The 21,453-nt window shown below is 42.0% G+C and overlaps 1 protein-coding gene across 5 annotated transcripts in view; it reads right to left on the bottom strand.

The window, feature by feature from the left end:
- The window catches only part of arhgef10la (Rho guanine nucleotide exchange factor (GEF) 10-like a), a 108,109-nt gene that overhangs the window by 82,534 nt on the left and 4,122 nt on the right, over positions 1 to 21,453 (bottom strand). Inside the window, exons 1-12 of one of the 5 annotated variants that reach the window (XM_036950491.1) lie at positions 17,848 to 18,071; positions 15,589 to 15,873; positions 14,788 to 14,815; positions 11,396 to 11,583; positions 11,168 to 11,221; positions 5,485 to 5,589; positions 5,071 to 5,201; positions 3,987 to 4,085; positions 3,226 to 3,334; positions 2,207 to 2,310; positions 1,738 to 1,815; positions 511 to 690 (exon numbers count right to left, since the gene is read on the bottom strand). In XM_036950491.1, the coding sequence (XP_036806386.1) occupies positions 511 to 690; positions 1,738 to 1,815; positions 2,207 to 2,310; positions 3,226 to 3,334; positions 3,987 to 4,085; positions 5,071 to 5,201; positions 5,485 to 5,589; positions 11,168 to 11,221; positions 11,396 to 11,583; positions 14,788 to 14,815; positions 15,589 to 15,868 (1,356 nt within the window). In that variant the 5' untranslated portion in view covers positions 15,869 to 15,873; positions 17,848 to 18,071. Of the gene's footprint in view, positions 1 to 510; positions 691 to 1,737; positions 1,816 to 2,206; positions 2,311 to 3,225; positions 3,335 to 3,986; positions 4,086 to 5,070; positions 5,202 to 5,484; positions 5,590 to 11,167; positions 11,222 to 11,395; positions 11,584 to 14,787; positions 14,816 to 15,588; positions 15,874 to 17,847; positions 18,072 to 21,453 lie in introns of those variants that run through there. The other 4 variants (XM_036950490.1, XM_036950492.1, XM_021569476.2 and 1 more) reach the window with 4 other exon arrangements.

Here is a 21,453-nt window from a genome sequence, read left to right as displayed (position 1 = left end):
CACAGATACAAGTGTGAGACCTATAGCATAAATCATTAACATCTGGGTTACAAATACACACTCAGGTGAAAAAGAGAAATCACCTCTCACTCTCCCACAACAGGCTCATTTGGCTGGTGTCAGGATATTAATGAAACATCACAATAAACAGGGCCAGTAGGAAGGCAGATGGGTCGGAATGGTGTCTTTGATAGGTAAATAATGAGCAAGCCTTATGGATGAGCACATTGCAGAGGGTCACAGCAGCACACTCATAGATTAGTCCAATGGACCAGTGCCAATGCAATAAGCACACATATTCTGAGATTATTTGCTGCAAAAGAGATATTCATCTAAAATGTAATTATCTCCATGTTTGAGGTTAGTGTTGTTTTCTCAATTTTAAGTGCAGCTCATTATAACTGTGTGTGTGTGGAAATTGTCTTCTGATGGGAAAACTGACTACTTTTTAAAAAATATCTCTCTCTCTCTCTCACTCTCACACTCTCTCACTCTCACACTCTCACTAACCGAGGCCACAAATAGGTCCCCAATCTTCTCACTGCTGTCCCACTCAGCCACACGTGATGCCAGTGCGATCTGGAACATGGAGTGACACTGAGTGATCTCCCGTAGACGGTGAAATATGGGCCGGATCTTCCGTGGGCTCAGGATGCGTGGGTCCGCCTCTAGCAAGGGCCTCTGGTACTCCTGGGGAAACAGTACACCCAAGTTAACTTGGATTAGGTGTGCTTTACGGTAGAGAACGATATAAAATACACAGGTAGGCCCTGATCATAAAAAAGCCTCAATAGCAACATCTCTCAACAGATACAACAGCAGCATCCAACAGAGCTTGGACCCTTACTGGAAGGCACATTGATGTAATCGTCAGTTAGTAACACTCCTATAAGCAACTGCAATTAGTTAAGATGCTGTACATTATCAAAACTAGTCGACTGTGTAAAACATGTGCACATTACTGCAATGTCTTTTAAAGTGAGTCATTTAAATATGGCAAATGTAATCTGTGAAATCAGAAACTGCCAGATGCAGTAAGCAGAAAATCAGCAATGAAAGTCAATGTTTGGAAACAACAATAGATGATAGACTAGTGCTGCTATTGTTGTTTTACAAGCTTCCCCTGCCCAACCATAAATCCTCCACAGCAAATTAATTATCGACAAGTGGAATATGGACAGGGGGCATAACACAGGCAATTTCTGATTTTATAGGACTGAAGTCGCAGTTCTTAACGTAATGGCTTTTTTCTTATGTTTCCTCTAGCAATGAGCTGGCCTTGTTGAATGAAAATCACAAAAAAGGATTAACATTCGCAATTATCAAACACAATCATCTCATGACAAAACAAAGGTAGTACAGCGTTGTATCTTAACAGAAAACATAACCCTCCCACTGATCACGCCTGTTTCCATTTCAGCTGGTGTGTCTCTTCATCTCTGAGGGGAGATAACGAATGCTTCTCTCTCCACCACAGAAAAAGAGAAGAGAGAATCCCATTCTGTGATTCTGTGAAAACCTGACAGAGAGAATCTCTCTCTTAGCATCAGCGGGGCACCAAAGATGTGAGAGGAATCTGTTCCATCACGATTATTTATGCGGAGCAAGCCTGGTAATTTCATACTCATCTCCAGTTTCCTTTTCAGACGCATTCTTAAATGCTGAAAAGATGAAAGTATTACATCTGTCAGAGTAAGCATAGGGCGGAGGAGGGATGGTAGGGAGTAAAGCACTCACCTGGAGGATTCTCCTGAGGGACTCAAGATAACTGCGCTCACTCTGAATGATGGAACCCAGGATGTGGCGTCTGACCACCTGAGAGAGGAGTCCAGGCAGGTAAACATACAGGTGAGAGGTCAACGGTCACACAAAGAAAACGGCATGATGGGAGTGTGTGACAGGTTGTTTGATAGTACTAGGCTACTGTAGTCATGCCTGGGCGTGTGATTGTAATCGGGTAAGAGAGTTTGGGTTGGGCAGCCTTCTTTTCATGAGGCCCGGATTTACCCTGAGGTTTCCCTTGAAAGGAGTAGCCCTGTACTTAACTGTAGCAGACATATTTCTCCCAATCGTACTACAGAGTCAGTGTTGCCAATTTAAATAAAATTGTTTGCATCATTGCCTGCATATCACATGAATTTAGATGTTCACAGAATACTCTGACACACACACACAAATGCAAACATCTGTATACACACATACACACCTGCTGGCTGCTCAGCCCCTCAGGCATGGGGCTCAGCTGTGCAGGAGGCTGTTTCACCTCCGACACAGCCACATCCAGGTACCCTGCATCATCCTCCACATCCTCTGCACAGGGGAACACACACACGCACACTCAGAGGCACATTTACAGCTTTCACATCTCAACTGGAGCCACAATCCCAGATGCACTCCAACTTTATTATCTCTAAAATATAAAGAGATTTGCACTCTGCATGAAAGACTTAGGAGGGAAAAAGATATTGCAAATGAACAGCATGAATACAAAGGCGTTCAGAAGGCACTCAACAAAATCCAAACTTCCCTGCAACCATATAGACATAGATACCAAAATCTGATTTTCGCCAGCCAACACCACTTCAATTAATGACTTTGGAACAATAATCGTGTGTCAGTATCTGAAATATATAATGCTGCCCAGATTCCCCCTGATCAACAGCTACAAATAGAACCACTGGCCTCTTTACCTCTTTTTGATTGTTTGAAAAAATGATTTGATTTGTGGCTCTGTTATCTGTGGTTTCTGGAGCTGCTCGACACTCCATTAACAGATGGTAATCTGGTTCCATTGTGTATCGAGGCTTCCTGGGGTACAACCTCTGTCATGTGAGATTTTCTGCCCGTTCCTCTCCCATACATCAAACCCTTCCGTTCGCCACAGAGTCTGTCTTTAATCGGCGCGAGCCGCTCGACTTATCCCAGCTGTGTCATTTGAAATATCTTACATCGTTTAGATCATTTTCCACGAGTCTTTTCTCTTTTAAAGCTGGGATTGGAAAGGAAATGGGAGGCTTTCTTCTCTATCTGCCTCTAACATTACTTTTGGCTCGGCTAGCGTCACACAAGTTCTCCACAGCAGCTTAATTCAAAGCGGCAGATGAAATGTATGTGAACTCCTGTCTTCCACAGAAACTCTCATTTCACAACAAATTTACACATATCTCCATAAAAGGGATACTTTCATCTGAGACAGTCATTTTGAAGAACTTTTTCCCAGATTACCTGAGTGGTCCTTCTTGTGCAGGAAGGAGACTCTCCGCATGAAGGCTATTTTGGTCTTGTCCAATCCATCCTTGGTCCCACTTCTAGCGGCCTTCATTAGCTGGTGAACCTGGTTCAAAAGGACAAAGAGGCCAAAGCAGTTAGTCCACGAGGAGAGAGAGGACAGAGCCAGGGAACACTGCAGAGTAATCCACAAGGAGAGATAGAGAGAGATGGGACACTGGATGCATCAAGCCATGAATACTGCCATAAGCGCCTCTCAGTTGGTCTGTAACTGTCTGATCTAGTCACTAATCAGGAAGTCTATGAGGAGATCATAGATTCTGCTAACCACAAACTCCACCCTGAGTATCACTGAGGCCTGGCAGACTCGTGATGCACACAGACCCAGAATATACCCATGGTGGTGGTATTTTTAAATGATGCCACTTCAGGAAACTAGGTTATCAACTTGGAGAAACTGGCAATGTGTTTATGGATGCAAATGTGTTTTACTCATTCATGTATCCCTAAAACTGGTCCTCATACTAAACTAGAAGGAGAGAGACAAATCTCTCATGAGAACGACTGTTTGGAGGAAAGCAGAGAAACATTAGCAAGGACAAGATGGTTAAGATAGTGAATCATTATAATGCACTTCATACTACAGCAGGCATATTTTGGCTTTGGTAATATTGTAATCATTGCATAGCCTTCTGGGTGCTGTAAGTTTGAGTTCTAAATTGATGTCATGTTGTGTTTTCTTACTGCCAGTTATATACCTTGGTGTCATAGTTGTTTTTCCCACCCAGCCTCATGGCTATTTCACGTTTGGTCCTGGCACAACGCTCCCTCAGCCGACGCACGTCAGGGGAGTACTGCTACAGTACGGGAACGCCACAGGTGTTGGGCAGTGTGGTGCGAAACAGGTCAGGGCAGGTTGTGTTAAACCACACAGCAGGACACAGGGATGAAGGAAGGGAGATGAGACAGTGGAATATTGAGGGAAAAGGGATCAAGACAAAACAAGCGAGGCAACACCTGGATTAATCACAAGGATGGAGAGCGGAAGCTTAGAGCACTGCGCTGGTCAAAGGGTAATGTCAGCCTGGACTAATAGCAATGATCTTGGTGAAGGAAGTGAGTGCAGGGGGAAGGTTGAGGCAGACATGAAGCGGGAGGAGGGGATGTTCATAGACTACCTCCTGCTGTGATATTCATTTCAGTAAAGCTACCATCGTTTCTGCCCAAACGTAACGAGCAAGTGTTCATAACAAGCAGGTCATCGCTCCCCTCTGTATATGGATATCATTTCATAGAATGTTTTCTCAATCTACGTATCAATAGCACCAGCTCAGTCAAATATGTTTTGTCAAAACTTCCCCATAGTGTACTCGACATACACGTTATATACACAGGGATGAGACTGGACCAAGTCTGACCAGAATAGCGCACAACTTCAATGAGTATATACTGCCCCCATGTGGCGGAGAGAGAGCCTACAGTCACCTACAGTATGGTTATAACATACAGCTTCTGGACAGTGTCATGACTTTGATGCCTTTCGAGTGAGAAGGAAGCTTGTTTATTCTCAGGCCACAAAGCGAGAATATTAACCCACCCAGACAGGGCTGATGCATGTTTCATGTTCTTTGTATTTTCCCCAACAGTTTCTCACATGAATAAAATAAGTGTGGTGGGAGAGCAGTAGCATTGAGTGAAATATTCTCTTTGAGTCATGTCTTATGCATTGAACACAAACACAAAAATCCAGACACAGACACACACACAGACAGACAGACAGACAGACAGACAGACAGACAGACAGACAGACAGACAGACACAACAGAACGCCATCTCTCCTACCTTGCTGCGGGTTGGTAGCTTGCTCTCGGTATCAGACTGCTCGTCGTAACTTTCAAACTCACTGGAGCTCCAACCATTGCCTGCACCCTGGGGCATTTCTTCTCTGTGCACATCCTCGTAGATCATGTCCCCTGACAGACACACACACACACACACACATACACACACACACACATAGATATACTGACATCAACGATGGCACAAAGACTGTACAGTGATCCAAGGACTGACAGTGCATTGTCAGACAGCAGATCCTCAAGCTCAATCAAGCACAGCTCAGTATTTAAGAGGAACCAAATGGCATTTGAACCCGGGTCTGATGTGCATTGATCTAAAGACTGATGGTGCAGTATCAGACAGCGGAGACATCCAATAAAAGCAGTCAGTGGCCCGAGCCCCTGCCCCAGAACTCACCTTCGTCCGGGGAGAGTGGTCCCTCACAGGGCACGTCATCATAGATCACCTCCGGGCTCCCTGTCTGGAGTGCTGCATCGGCCTCATCATCATCCACCCCCTCACCTATTGGGGAAGACAGTAAGGACCAGTCACAACCCCAAGCCACAGAGCCAGGAGGAGTGTTTGTCAGTGATTATTTTGCATGGCAACCAAACTTCAAGAGCAAAACCACAAGCATTATACCCCAAGGTTCTGTAACTTCTATGTTGTAATTGTCAGTGCCATTTACATCAGTTAGATGTACAGTGGCAAGAAAAAGTATGTGAAGCCTTTGGAAAAATCTGGATTTCTACATGAATTTGTCATAAAAGTTGATCTGATCTTCATCTAGGTCACAACAATAGACAAACACAGTATGCTTAAACTAATAACACACAAACAATTCTATGTTTTCATGTCTTTATTGAACACACCGTGTAAACATTCACAGTGCAGGGTGGGAAAAGTATGTAAACCCTTTAATAACTGGTTGACCCTCTGGAAGCAACAACCAAATGTTTTCTGTAGTTGCGGATCAGACCAGCACAACGGTCAGGAGGAATTTTGGTCCATTCCTCTTTACAAAACTGTTTCAGTTCAGCGATATTCTTGGGATGTCTGGTGTGAACCGCTCACTTGAGGTCATGCCACAGCATTTCAAATCAGGTTGAGGTCAGGACTCGGACTGGGCCACTCCAGAAGGCGTATTTTCTTCTGTTGAAGCCATTCTGTTGTTGATTTACTTCTGTGTTTTGGGTTGTTGTCCTGTTGCATCACCCAACTTCTGTTGAGCTTCAATTGGTGGACAGATAGCCTTACATTCTCGTGAAAAATGTCTTGATAAACTTAGGAATATGTTTTTCCATCGATAATAGCAAGCTGTCCAGGCCCTGAGGCAGCAAAGCAGCCCGAAACCATGATGCTCCCTCCACCATACTTTACAGTTGGGATGATGTTGGTGTGCTGTGCCTTTTTTCCTCCACACATAGTGTTGTGTTTACGTGCAGCAATGTTTTTTTTTTGGACAGCAGTGGCGTCTTACCATGAACACCATCCTTGTTTAGTGTTTTACGTATCGTAGACTCATCAACAGAGATGTTAGCGTGTTCCAGAGATTTCTGTAAGTCTTTAGCTGACACTCTAGGATTCTTCTTAACCTCATTGAGCATTAGGGGCTGTGCTCATGCAGTCATCTTTGCAGAACGGCCACTCCTAGGGAAAGTAGCAACAGTGCTGAACTTTCTCAATTTATAGAAAATCTGGACTGATGAATATCAAGGCTTTTAGAGATAGTTTTGTAACCCTTTCCAGCTTTATGCAAGACAATAATTCTTAATCTTAGGTCTTCTAAGATCTCTTTTGTTCAAGGCATGGTTCACATCAGGCAATGCTTCTTGTGAATAGCAAACTCACATTTTGTGAGTGTTTTTATAGGGCAGTGCAGCTCTAACAAACATCTCCAATCTCGTCTCATTGTTTGGACTCCAGGTTAGCTGACTCCTGACTCCAATTAGCTTTTGGAGAAGTCATTAGCCTAGGGGTTCACAATCTTTTTCCAACCAACACTGTGAATGTTTAAATTAAGTATTCAATATAAGACAAGAAAAATATGATAATTTGTGTGTTATTAGCTTAAGCACACTATGTGTGTGTATTGTTGTGACTTAGATGAAGATAAGATCAAATTTGATGACCAATTTATGCAGAAATCCAGGTAATTCCAAAGGGTTCACATACCTTTTCTTGCCACTGTATATCATAGTTTTGAAAACATCAACAGTTCATTGATTATATTAGCAGGGACTTAGCAGGGAGGCCCTGTGTGTTGTTGTTATTTGTGGTAAGTGTGGGGTTGTGCTATGGAATTGTGGCAACATGATTATATCCACCTTGTCTGTAACGTATCGACCCTATCTATCTCCACGGTCTGCAGGATTTGTAATTAATTGCTTTGAGAGTGTTTCAGCCTAATTTAGCTTAGGGGCTTTATTGATTCGTTTTTAAATTGTGATTTGTCTGGAACGGTTCCTTATAAACCTCAAACATCAACAATCACTGGATTCAATTAATCTGATGAGAGATGTGTATTCTGACACGGATTAGCCACCACAGCTCTATATAAGATTCTAAATAACCTTGGAAACAATCCAAGAGAGAGACAAAACAGACAGTGTTCTTCTACTACAATAGGAATTATATACGCAATCGTGCACACACAGAGACACGCACACATCCTCTCTCTGTGAAGAATGTGTACCGAATGAAAGGGGAATAACTGAATCTTGGCTATCAGCCTGACTATCTGCAGATCTGCAAAGTAACTGACTCAGTCTTCTGAACAGTGCTCATTATTTCAAACAGCCTGGGTGTAAACCTGAGTGTATTTCTTCAAGCTGAGTTCATTTTCCCCAACAATCCAAGAAGGCAACACAGCAGAACTCAGGGAAGTTTCACCTTGGTTTGGTGAAAACCTTTTTTAGCACAGTATGGCATTTCTTGACGATAGTCCTGGGATTAGGACCCAGACTGGTCGTAATGTTAGGACCAGAAGAAAATGTAAGGCTGGTATTGAACTCAATGACAGAGCACCGGTACCAGAATCTTTGAATCGGTTACAAACTTACTATTACACTGCAGTAATCCAGTACTGATAGTAACACAGAGCATCCATACTGTAGTATGACTAAATGGCAACAGTGTTATCAAATGTGTCAAATAGATTTGTATCAATGTACAGGAATGTAAGTCCACACACACCCATACAGTTATAGAGCGGACAAAAAAATCACCTTTTCCCCCTCGGAATGCTGAAAGTAAGGTTCTACAGCTGCACCATTGAGAGCATCTTTGTTGGCTGCATCATCACTTAGTACGGCAACTGCAAGGCACCAGACAACAAGGTGCTACAGAGGGCGGTGAGTGCAGCCCAGTACATCACTGGGGCCGAGCTCCCTGCCACCCAAGACCTCTATACCAGGCGGTGTCAGAGGGAGGCCAAAAAATTGTCACAGACTCCAGCCACCCAAGCCATAGACTGTTCTCTCAGCTAACGTATGGCAAGTGGTACCAGTGCACCAAGTCTGAAACCAACAGGAACCTGAACAGCTTCTAACCCCAAACCATAAGACTGTTTAACAAGACTGCTAAATAGTTAATTAAATGACTACCCGGACTATCTCATTGACCCATTTTTGCAATAACAGTGTAAACACACTGGATGCATCCCCACACTCACACATACTTACACTGACTGATACCACAACACACACACATAACACGAGCACACATGCAAACTGCTTGTAAAGTAAGCATTTCACTGTAAGGCCTAAACCTGTTGTATTCGGCAGATGTGACAAATACAATTTGATTTGATTCTGACGCCACACATACAGTTGAAGTCGGAAGTTTACATACACTTAGGTTGGAGTCATTAAAATAGTTTTTAAACCACTCCACAAATTTCTTGTTAACAAACTATAGTTTTGGCAAGTCGGTTAGGACATCGATTTTGTGCATGACGCAAGTCATTTTTCCAACAATTGGTTACAGACAGATTAATTCACTGTATCACAATTCCAGTGGGTCAGAAGTTTACATACACAAAGTTGACTGTGCATTTAAACAGCTTGGAAAATTCCAGAAGATTATGTCATGGCTTTAGAAGCTCCTGATAGGCTAATTAACATAATTTCAGTCAATTGGAGGTGTACCTGTGGATGTATTTCAAGGCCTACATTCAAACTCAGTGCCTCTTTGCTTGACATCATGGGAAAATCAAAAGAAATCAGCCAAGACCCCAGAAAAATAATTGCAGACCTCCACATGTCTGGTTCATCCCTGGGAACAATTTCCAAATGCCTGAAGGTACTACGTTCATCTGTACAAACAATAGTATGCAAGTATAAACACCATGGGACCACGCAGCCATCATACCACTCAGGAAGGAGACGCGTCTGTCTCCTAGAGATTAATGTACTTTGTTGTGAAAAGTGCAAATCAATCTCAGAACAACAGCAAAGGACCTTGCGAGGATGCTGGAGGAAACACGTACAAAAGTATCTATATCCACAGTAAAACGAGTATATCGACATAACCTGAAAGGCCATTCAGCAAGGAAGAAGCCACTACTCCAAAACCGCCATAAAAAAGTCAGACTACGGTTTGCAACTGCACATGGGGACAAAGATTATACTTTTTGGAGAAATGTCCCCTGGACTGATAAAACTAAAATAGAACTGTTTGGCCAAAATGACCATCATTATGTTTGGAGGAAAAAGGGGGAGGCTTGCATGCCGAATTACACCTTCCCAACCGTGAAGCACGAGGGTGGCAGCATCATGTTGTGGGGGTGCTCTTCTGCAGGAGGGACTGGTGCACTTCACAAAATAGATGGCATCGTGAGGCAGGAAAATGATGTGGATTTATTGAAGCAACATCTCAAGACATCAGTCAGAAAGTTAAAGCTTCATCACAAATGGGTCTTCCAAATGGACAATGACCCCAAGCATACTTCCAAAGTTGAGGCAAAATGTCTTAAGGACAACAAAGTCAAGGTACTGGAGTGGCCATCACAAAGCCCTGACCTCAATCCTATAAAACATTTGTGGGTAGAACTGAAAAAGCGTGTGCGAGCAAGGAGGCCTACAAACCTGACTCGGTTACACCAGCTCTGTCAGGAGGAATGGGCCAAAATTCACCCAACTCATTGTGGGAAACTTGTGGAAGGCTACCTGAAAAGTTTGACCCAAGTTAAACAATTTAAAGGCAATGCTACCAAATACTAATTGAGTGGATGTAAACTTCTGACCCACTGGGAATGTGATGATAGAAATAAAAGCTGAAATAAATCATTCTCCCAACTATTATTCGGACATTTCACATTCTTAAAATAAAGTGGTGATCATAACTGACCTAAGACGGGGAATTTTTACTTGGATTAAATGTCAGGAATTGTGAAAAACTGAGTTTAAATGTATTTGGCTAAGGTGTATGTAAACTTCCGACTTCAACTGTACACTCACACACACACTTTCACACTCACCAAATAAGCTGCTGCTACTGTCTATTATCTATCCTGTTGCATAGTTACTTCGACCCTACATATACACTACCGTTCAAAAATTTGAGGTCACAAAGCACATTTTTTGTCCATTAAAATAACATCAAATTGATCAGACATACAGTGTAGACATTGTTAATGTTGTAAATGACTATTGTAGATGGAAACGGCAGATGTTTTATGAAATATCCACATAGGCGTACAAAGACGCATTATCAGCAACCATCACTCCTATGTTCCAATGGCACTAATCCAAGTTTATCATTTCAAAAAGGCTAATTGATCATTAGAAAACCATTTTGCAATTATGTTAGCTCAGCTGAACACTGTTGTTCTGATTAAAGAATAAATAAAACTGGCCTTCTTTAGACTAGTTGAGTATCTGGAGCATAAGCATTTGTGGGTTTGATTACAGGCTCAAAATGGCCAGATCAAAGACCTTTCTTCTGAAATTCGAAGGTCTATCCTTGTTCTGAGAAATTAAGGCTATTCAATGCGAGAAATTGACAAGAAACTGAAGATCTTGTACATCACTGTGTACTACTCCCTTCACAGAAAAGCGCAAACTGGCTCTAAACAGAATAGAAATTAAATAGTACGCACAAAACACCAGTCTCAACGTCAACAGTGAAGAGGCGACTCCAGGATACTGGCCTTCTAGGTAGAGTTGCAAAGAAAAAGCCATATCTCAGACTGTCCAATAAAAATAAAAGATTAAGATGGGAAAAAGGACACAATGGAAGTTATGAAGGCCTATACTGTAATTGGTGTAAGCTTGTTCTCTTCTGTCTATATCATGTTTCATGTATTTATATCTATGTAGTTCTGTACCTTCAGAGTGTTCTCTCAAGCTGGAGCTCTTCTTCTCAGTCTCCACGCTATGGTCCTCCGAATCGGTCTGGTTCTCCACTGGTAACATGTCTCCAGGACCAGACCTTTCCTGGGACTCCTCCCGGGGCTGCTCTCCCACTGAAGGTGCTGCAGCGATGGGCTCAACCAGCTCGACTGGGCCAGAGACCCTGGAACATACCAGGCAGAGTATTGAAAGCAGTTATGACCACTCTAGGCTGGATGCTGTGTGGCTCATTACAAGTGAATTGCAATGTGGAGGAGGAGGAGTTCGAGGAGCAAAGGTGAAGGAGGCGGGGCAAAGAGTCTGAAGCACTGCTGTCCCAGCATGGTAACGCCTTGATCACACAGACAGTGTCATTGCACAAAATGGTGAGCAGCATATTCTGGAAATGTGTGCAACAAAAGTTACCATTTTTGTCAAGCCGTCTATGCATTTTTGTCAAGCCGTCTATGCATTTGATGCATATGTTAGATAAATCCAACGTATGCACCACACAACACACTGCAACTGCTTCTGCAACGCAATGCTACAAGTTAAATACAGAGTTCCATTGGAAATTAATTAACTTCTGGTGTACCAAAACGCAATGACGCTGTTGATGTGAACGAGGTGTAACACTTCCTTAAACCTGCCACAGCTATATGTTCCTAGTGCAGCTCATTTCTGCTAGGTTGGTCAGTCCTATTCACTGTGGTGTGATGATTCTGCTGACTGCTGTTGTGAGGGATGGAGAGAGTCATCTGATCCAGGTAAACTCATGTGAGACCATGAATATGATAATGTGACCTTACCTCCTGCTTGATATATTAACTGTGAGCTATGAAAGATCCCCCTAAACGATAGCCATTGATCACCTGCCATTCCTAAAGCCTGACCATAATAATGACTGGCCCTGGGATATTGCCTTTGAGACATCTCCTAATACTGATCTTGTAGGTATTCTGTAAAGAGCTACCACTTTCTTATGTTTTCAAGCTACCAGTGAGAGTTACAGCAATCCTCCCACATGCTTGATTATACAGCTAGATCTGGGATGGAGGAGAAACCTATCTCATTAAATGCATCCCTCCCACCATCCCTCTCGACTTTGCCAACAGCCACCATGTCAATCAGTCAGCAAGATACTGTACCTCTCTCCTGTTCCAGGCATGCCTGACAGTCCTCAATGTTTACAGAATTACACGGTTTAGTTGTGTAGGAAATATTTTGAAGCCAAATATAGCTTGCAAGCAACCTGTTGGCCAGACTTTCTGTATATATTATTGCATTACCTTCTTTGGCAAGACAACAAAAAGGCGTTAGCTAAAGCTTGTTTGAGCAATGTTGAAACTTCAAACCCAGTTCTTAGTAATGTCCGCTAATAAACGTTTCAACTGTTCACATTGCACTGCCTCCCCAAAGACACCAGACTCAGTCAGGAAGCAGCTCACAGGGCTGGCAAAGATAACCCAACATATTACAGCTGAGAGGTTTTACAGAATAATGTCTACTCAAGCAGTTTTCTATGAATAAGAACTTTCTAAAATAAATTATAAGAAAAACTATGCTGGGGTAGAATGTGCCTCAGACATATTAATAACACAGCATATGAAATGCCTCATCATGAAACACAAGAAACCTGTTCTGTTCTGTAAAATTCATACAGAACTCATGTCTCATTACTGTGGTTTCAAATGGGTATTTAACCAGACGTTTTTTGAGAACACAAACTATTTCAATGTTTAAAAGACTGGAAAATGATATATTGTATGGTTCATCTTTGTAGGCCTACGCCCTTCACTTGTCCATACAAGCCCCTGTGAGTCATAGGCCTACAGCAGAAGAATTGGCAAACGTGTTTCAATGCAAATAGAACAGACGGAGGCACAGTGTGAGCAGCCTGAATGCAAGGCCTTAGATGTGTTTCAACGCCCTCTAACTACAGAACACAGTCAACCAGGGAGCCATGTTTACTTGGCTTTCCTCCCGTCTCTATGGAAATAGTGCTGACCATGCTGATGATGGGCTAGCTAGACCTTCATTGTAACTACAGTTACTATAACGAGTCTAATCAAACAACACACCACCTGCTATAGCAACTGCATCTTGCGTCTGCGCCCTGACAGTGTACACAGGTCAGTATACGGTATCAGTGCCTTTAGTAACATTGTTTACTTGAACAGCTTGCAAACCCAGCTTGCAGATCTACCACTAAGCAGAATACTGTGCAGAGCAGACAGCAAGGAAAGGTGGAATGAAGATAAAGAAAAAAGGAAAAGGAGTGTTGTAAAGTGGGGTTGCTTCGGTGGAGTGTTAAATGTGAGCCCCTCTAGTCTAAGGCTACAGCTCAACTGAACATAAAGCAGAGCCATATAAATGTCAAGTGTCAAGTTGTCATGGTGACCGTTGTCCAGGACTTTTCATCTTAAGGGTCTCACTTAATGAAAGCTATCTGTCAAAGGTCCTAGAATCAACAGATGCACCTAGACACGCGCACACAATACCACTGCTTTCCTGACTTGAATAGACCTGTAGACATGTTATGCATGTTCTACAACAATGTTTCTACTACAAAGTATTCTTTGCGATGCAAAAATATCTGAATCTGAGATGAAACAGACACACAGAGCAAACGTGCTGACACACACCTTACACCTTGTTGGAGGAAAAAGCTATTGATAGCTCCACTAGGAAAGGGAGAATATTGACCCGCAGTGAAACAGTCTACTCAGCTGAAATCTTCCAGAGGAGAAATCGCAGAAACCACAGTCCCTTCTCTCATAATCCAACCCTGTTCAAACATACACACACAGACACACTGAGAGATACACACTATCACAGTCACTCACATACACCCCGCTTTTCAGCACAGGAAAGCCCACAGGAACGACAGGCCCTGGCTCTCCTATCAGCACGGGTTTCCCAGCACACTTCCTAGCACACCATCATGCTGGGACCTAACCAGGACCAGTGGTCCCCACCAAGACAGGGGACCCCAAATGAAAAGGTTGATAACATGTTTCTAAATGTACATTCTAGTGAACCCCCTAACTCATATACAACTTTTTACACTGCAAACTGCTATAACCTGCAGACTACAGAGTACCTGTTTAGGCTACTGATTCAATATGTTAGACATGGAAGAGTTTTTTTCCAACATAGCCTCTGTCACAGATTTGCCATCTCCTTTGACTTCCTTTTCCAAACATATCAGTCCTATACCATTTTACTTTGACTCGCCCCTTCTCTATGAAAAAAGAGATGTTTCTGATTTTGGGTCATGCTAATACAGTATATTGATAACTTAATGAAGACAGATGTTTGCTCCAATGAGGCCAAACCACACAACCCCTGAAGATGGAATGCAGATAGAAAGCAGAGAGTCTCTTACCGCCTGGGTGGGTTGCTAACTGGAACATCTGTGGGGAGAAATGAAGCGGGAGACATTAGACATCATTTTTTTTTATGTAACGTCATGCTTGTGTTTGTTACTATAACTTGTACAACGTGTACCATATGGGAAGGACAGCTAAAAAGTTTGGTCTCAATGTGAGGAAAACTTTACAAAAGTATATCTTATTTCCTCTTTACTTCATCTTAATTGACCTTGTTTTATGAAGAGCGGTAGGTCCTGTGTCTCCAAGAAGACAATCGCTGATGAGAACAGACCACAGGAATTGTATTATTAGCGCTATATAGGTCCTGTGTGCAAATCAGCTTTTATGGAAGATATTCCTATTCAAACTATTATTTAATTTATCCAGAGACAATGTGAGCCCTCTCATCTCATCCTCCACCATCCGCTGGGTAACAGGCTTCCACCGTACAGCATCATCAACCCCAGAATTCCCCAGTGCAGTGGAGAAATGCACCACAACCCACTTAACGGATTACTACGCGTAGGCTTCGTGAGAAGTATTTTAATTAAGCACTAATCGCTTCCTTTTGTCCGACAGAAGTTCACATAGATTTAAATCTCCTTCTTTAGCAAGGAGTGTAATTAACAGAGCTTGTTTGGCAACATGACTCAGGTAGTCAACAGCATACTGATATCAACCAGAGTTTCACTGCTCTTTATTCAATTAGAACCCGGCTCTCTCTATTATGAAATCTCTTTAAGAACGGGCAGCACCTTATGAGACCAGTGGAGAAGAGTCACTCACAATGTGTTGTAATAGAAAGAACACTTTACCTGAAGAGGCCGTGGAGTCTTGTCCCTGTGAGGGATTGTCCTCCTGACCAGCAGGGGGCAGTGCATTGAGGTGCTGTTGTGAGTGTGCAAGGGGTGTTGTTACTGCATTGTCCTGTGGTTGGCTTGTGGCCTCCATAGATGACTTGTTTGCCGTTTGCATGGCTTCCACTGGGTCTTTCTCATCAGCACTGTCATCAAACTCAAACTTCTCTCCTTGCTCTTCATCTTCCTCCTCCTCCTCTTCCTCCCTCTGTTGCTGCTGATAATTCACAGTGGACATAAGCTCTGGAACAGAGAACAGAGACAAAGGCATAGTTGAAATACAAATGTTGAAGAAAAAACAGAAATAATGTTCCTTGTCTGACAAAAACAGACATGCACTTGACTTCCCAAAATGTGCTACAATTTAGAAACTGATTGGAGTTTTTGTTTACAAAGCAAACACATATAAATAGTTAAATGTATAAATACACAAACCACAAAAAGGTATAACAGTTGTAAGTACTAATAAAGTGTACTAAGGAATCTATGTAACCACCACATGCAAAGGTTTTAAGACACTGCAAGTGGAATGTCCATTTCATATACATGACAAATTATTTTGGTAAAGCTTATTTACTTTGTGCTCTTTTTCCAATGACTAATCGTTGTTTAAACTTTACACAGTACTAAGACTCTAATCTGTAGTTTGTGTATGGGTGCTGGCTGCTGAGAACTCAGGGTGAAAACGTAAAAGGTGGAATTATGTTGGAATGGGCTCCAGTTCCCCCTATTACAACATTTTTGATTATCTGTACTTATATGTATCTTTTTGACAACTTTTACTTCACTACATTCCTAAAGAAAATGTACTTTTTTAATTTCCCCTGACAACCAAAAGTACCCGTTACATTTTGAATGCTTAGCAGGACAGGAAAACGGACTCACTACACACACATGCTTCATTTGTAAATGATGTCTGAGTGTTGGAGTGTGCCCCTGGCGATCCGTAAAAAGAAGGGAAAAATGGTGCCATCTGGTTTGCTTAATATAAGGAATTTTAAATGATTTATATTCTTACTTTTGATACTTAAGTACCGTATATTTAAAACCAAATACTTTTTGTCAAGTAGTATTTTACTGGGTGACTTTCACTTTTACTTAAGTCATTATCTTCAGGTTAAATGTGGAAGACACATTTCAGTTGAATGCCTTCAGTTGTAGGTATCCCCCTTTCCCTTTCCCCTTACTCAAGTATGACAATTGGGTACTATTTCCACCACTGGTTTTAGTTTCATTCCAATCTAAATTCCAGAAAAAACAATGGTGTGAAACATCAGCCTGGTCTCATAGACTAGACGTAACAGCAAACGTTAATCTGGGACACTGAAATTAGTATAATATGTTACATTTGGTATGGTTACATAGGACAGAAGGTAACTTAAGGCAAACATGAAAGTAGGGTGGTTGGGTAGGTGTACAACACAAATGTCTAACAACCCGAAGGTTGTGTGTTCGAATTTCATCACAGACAACTTTAGCATTTGAGCTAATTTGCAACTACTTATTACTTTTAGCTTCTTTGCAACCACTTAGCATGATAGCTAACCCTTACACTAACCTTAACCCTAACTCCAAACCCTAACCTTAACACTAACCTTAACCCTAACCCCTAGCCTAGCTAACTTTAGCCACCTAGCTAACATTAGCCACAACAAATTGCAATTTGTAACATATCATAAGAAATGGATGATGGACATCCACAAATGAATACATACAATACCAAACTTAATATATCATACTAATTTGAGTGTCCCAGATTTACATTTACTATGTTACGCCAGTTTGGAAACATTAGCCTCATACTGTTTACATAGACATGTATTGTAATACAAAATAACATTTAGACAACTGCAAGATATTTTGTGAGGAAACAGTCTATTCCTGGATTCACAAGTCACTAAATCCTTTCACTGGATCATCTGATGTAAATAAAAAAAAAATTTAAAAAAGTCTGGTCAGAGTTGAGTTGTTGTGAATACTACGCGGTATTACCTACATTACTGAATGTGGGTCACTAGCAACAGGTTGTTTTGACTAGTTTGCTTTCTCAGTACTGTGAAAAATTCCAATCCTTTAAGCACGGCAGAATTATGGCTGCCTCCAGAACCACAAAGGAAGAGACATGCAACAGAGAGGGGATTACAGTTCCAGTATAAAAGCAGGGCAAAATTGCTGAGAAAGGCTGTTAGCATAATTAAACAGTCTGACAGGGCTTACCTGAAGATTAAAGGAGACATCTATACCCTGACGGTGATGTGCCCATACGCGTTGTTTTTGTCATTTTAATAGGGTATTCCTCTCACTACATACAACGTGTCTGGCCTAAATACCTCAACCTCATAGCTGGGGGGGGTTTCCCTACATGTAGAGGGCGGCTCTGTATCCTTAGCAGAGCACCACTCCTGAGTCCTGGAGTTCTGGTGAAGTCTCATAGTGCAGCATCTGCTTTACATTTCGATTAGTGCTGAACTGTTTCCTCTGCAGGAACATTCCTGGCCCTGATTGGCCTGTTTGCACGCCCCCTTGGGGAATGACAGCATAGGGTAAAGTGGGGTGGACCAGACCATGGGCGGCAAAAGAGTTTGGAGCTGGCCCATTTGGAGATCATTGCGCAATTCATTTTCATCCCAAATCCTCCACTGAATACAAAGTCTGACTTAACCCTCTCCTGACAGTTCTAACAGGAAATTAGGTCAGTTATAGGGAGTGGGGTATTGGACACATGGGAAGTTGTAATGCTTCGTAAACATGGCTGTATAAATTATTATTTTTATTTTTGTTTTTTTGTTTTTCAATACATCGTGTTTCTTTATTTTTTTGTTGTTGTTGGCATTAATGTTGTTGGCATGGTGATGGCTTGAAACTACCAAACAGGGATACTTTTCTAATCTTAATTTGAGACGTATAAACATGAGTGGCAAAGTAGGCCAGGTTTGAAAATTGCAGTCACTTTTCTTCAGGGGTAATACTAAGACAATATCCTCACTCGGTTGGTGCAATTCTAGTCATGTGTGGACCCAACCCACCACGGCCTCTATCCTCTTCGCTGTACCACAAACCCAGTTTCTCCAGCCGGCCCACTTACTGCTCTAATAAACAATGAGCCTTTTGTAGGGGAAAAGCTCTGCTCACTCTCAGAAAGCATTGTTTCTGCATTGGTCACTGAACTGCTGGACTGTCTGGGAGTGAGATCACAGGTCAGAGGGTGATGACCATGCTGTGCTGTATGTAATATGTCAGAGCCATGCTCTGCTCAGTATAATGGAGGATCTGTGGGATAAAATCAATGAGAACTGCTCCTCCCTCCGAGTTAAATACTTTAGTAGTCTACCGCCATGTATAATGGAAAAATCACCAGGGTTTTTTCCAGAGAAGGAAAAGCAGGATTGGCAAAATAATCTTTCATAATAAGTTCTGTTGGTGTAATTGATATGATCTTTCGAGCAGAGCATCCCCTAAGTTCTTTGACATTGAGCAATATGTATTAAATACTCTAACACAATACAATTGCACAATGAAAATGAATGAGATGTCACTTTTTGCATAAAAAATGCACTTGACATTGCCAGCAGAAAATTGTTTGCTGCCTGACTAATCAAATCAAAGTTTATTTGTCATGTGCGCCGAATACAACAGGTGACCTTATAGTGAAATGCTTACTTACAGGCTCTAACCAATAGTGCAAAAAGGTATTAGGTGAACAATAGGTAAGTGAAGAAATAAAAACAACAGTAAAAAGACAAGATAACAGTAGTGAGGCTATAAAAGTAGCAAGGCTACATACAGACACCGGTTAGTCAGGCTGATTGAGGTAGTATGTACATGTAGATATGGTTAAAGTGACTATGCATATATGATGAACAGAGAGTAACAGTAGCATAAAAGAGGGGTTGGCCGGGGATGGGTGATGGGACACAATGCAGATAGCCCGGTTAGCCAATGTGTGGGAGCACTGGTTGGTCAGGCCAGTTGAGGTAGTATGTACATGAATGTATAGCCTCTTCAAACTCAGGAAACCCCCTCCTTTTGTTGAAATACTTGTGTACAACATACATTTAAAAACCAAACTCGAAGTGAAAAATATTTTAGACTGCCTGTCAAAAGAGACTAGGATAAGAGGAAACTAAGCTTGAACTAGTTCTGTCCTAAAGGCATTCTTGAGGAAATTGGATACAGTACCTTGCAGAATTAAAATGAAACAAACACAACCACACACCCTAACGCAAATAAAGAGTTCAGCCCAGCCGTGGTGTGGCAATGTTTGGAGAAGATGCAGAGGCGACAAGGAGGTCTTTGGGGTAAGGTTGGACCTTGACTTCCAGAACACTCCCTGTTCACTGCTGGATGCAAAAGCAGATGGTGCAATTACAGACAGGAGGAAGGCACATATTTCCTAATGATTCAATGTTTGGGAGTATAGAATGTGCAACTGCAAGCTGGATTCATAGAGATGTTTGAATTCGAACATGAGATGGGAGAGATCTGCTGAACTGAATGTGCAATATCCCCCACAAAGACTTGAGTCCAGTGCTGGCTGCCCGCATAAGGCCCAGGCCGGGGCAGTCATTGGTTAGGCAAGGAGAGGGAGTCAGGGTGCATCAATGGACAATAGAACAGAGCCGCAGCTGGTGGAGTATAGACTGAATAAACAGCAACGGAATTCTTACAGAAGGCAGCTAAAACAGCCTTCTTTTATCTAGGCTCTTCCTTGGTTTTATGGAGGGTGGTTTGACTGGTTTCCAAACTTCCACTCTCTACTAGACAGGAGATGCAATGGAACATATCAGTCCAAAGAAGTTCTACCTCCCTTTTTCTGAATATCAAGATCCCAAAGGAAATAGTCTTGTCGTCAAGAGATAGGGATGTGAGACAACCCATTTAGATGCAAGAAACAGTTCATCTGGTCAGAAGCAGTTGTCTGTCATCCTTTAGCTGTCAAAAACAGAGCTCCGTGAGTGGGAGTGTTTGTAACACATACTAATGGATTGTATGCCTCCTCCTTGATTTCCCAACTAACTCCTGCCAAACACTGAGCATAGGGACTTGTTAGATTATCTGACTGTCAGATTTAACTCAAGAGTAGAATTAATCATAAACCAAAACTCAGTTTGTTTTTCTCCTGATGTAAGCTCCATTGTAAGCTACAGTACAGAAAGCTGTGTTATAGTGTACTGATTACTGAACATTGAGAACAAATATGTGTCAGTATCATAGACTGTGTGGACAGCATAGTGAAACATTCATGATGCGCTGCTTTCATACGCACTGCCATGGTCGGCACTGTTCAGACATGCAGGTATACATTATTCATACAAGAGCCATATTGGCCTTCAGTTGCCCTCCACTACAGAAGCTGTTGCTGTGCCCACTGTGCACGAAGGTAGTCTGTGATGGTAGTCACACTACTCAAGGTCACAGTGAGTGTTACTGTTCTCCACTGTTTCTCCATCTGGGCTCTGACCACTGACTGTACTGACTATACAGTGGCAAGAAAAAGTATGTGAACCCTTTGGAAAAATCTGGATTTCTGCATAAATTGGTCATAAAATTTGATCTGATTTTCATCTAGGTCACAACAGCTGACAAACACTCTAATTAAACCAATAACACGCAAACAATTATATGTTTTCATGTCTTTATTGAACACACTGTGTAAACATTCACAGTGCAGGGTGGGAAAAATATGTGAATCCTTGGATTTAATAACTGGTTGACCCTCTGGCAGCAACAAACAAATGTTTTCTGTAGTTGCAGATCAGACCAGCACAACGGTCAGGAGGAATTTTGGTCCATTCCTCTTTACAAAACTGTTTCAGTTCAGCA

This window comes from Oncorhynchus mykiss, chromosome 17 (assembly GCF_013265735.2).
Source record: "Oncorhynchus mykiss isolate Arlee chromosome 17, USDA_OmykA_1.1, whole genome shotgun sequence".
Taxonomy (NCBI): Eukaryota; Metazoa; Chordata; class Actinopteri; order Salmoniformes; family Salmonidae; genus Oncorhynchus; species Oncorhynchus mykiss.
This window is presented reverse-complemented; position numbering and strand designations above follow the sequence as displayed.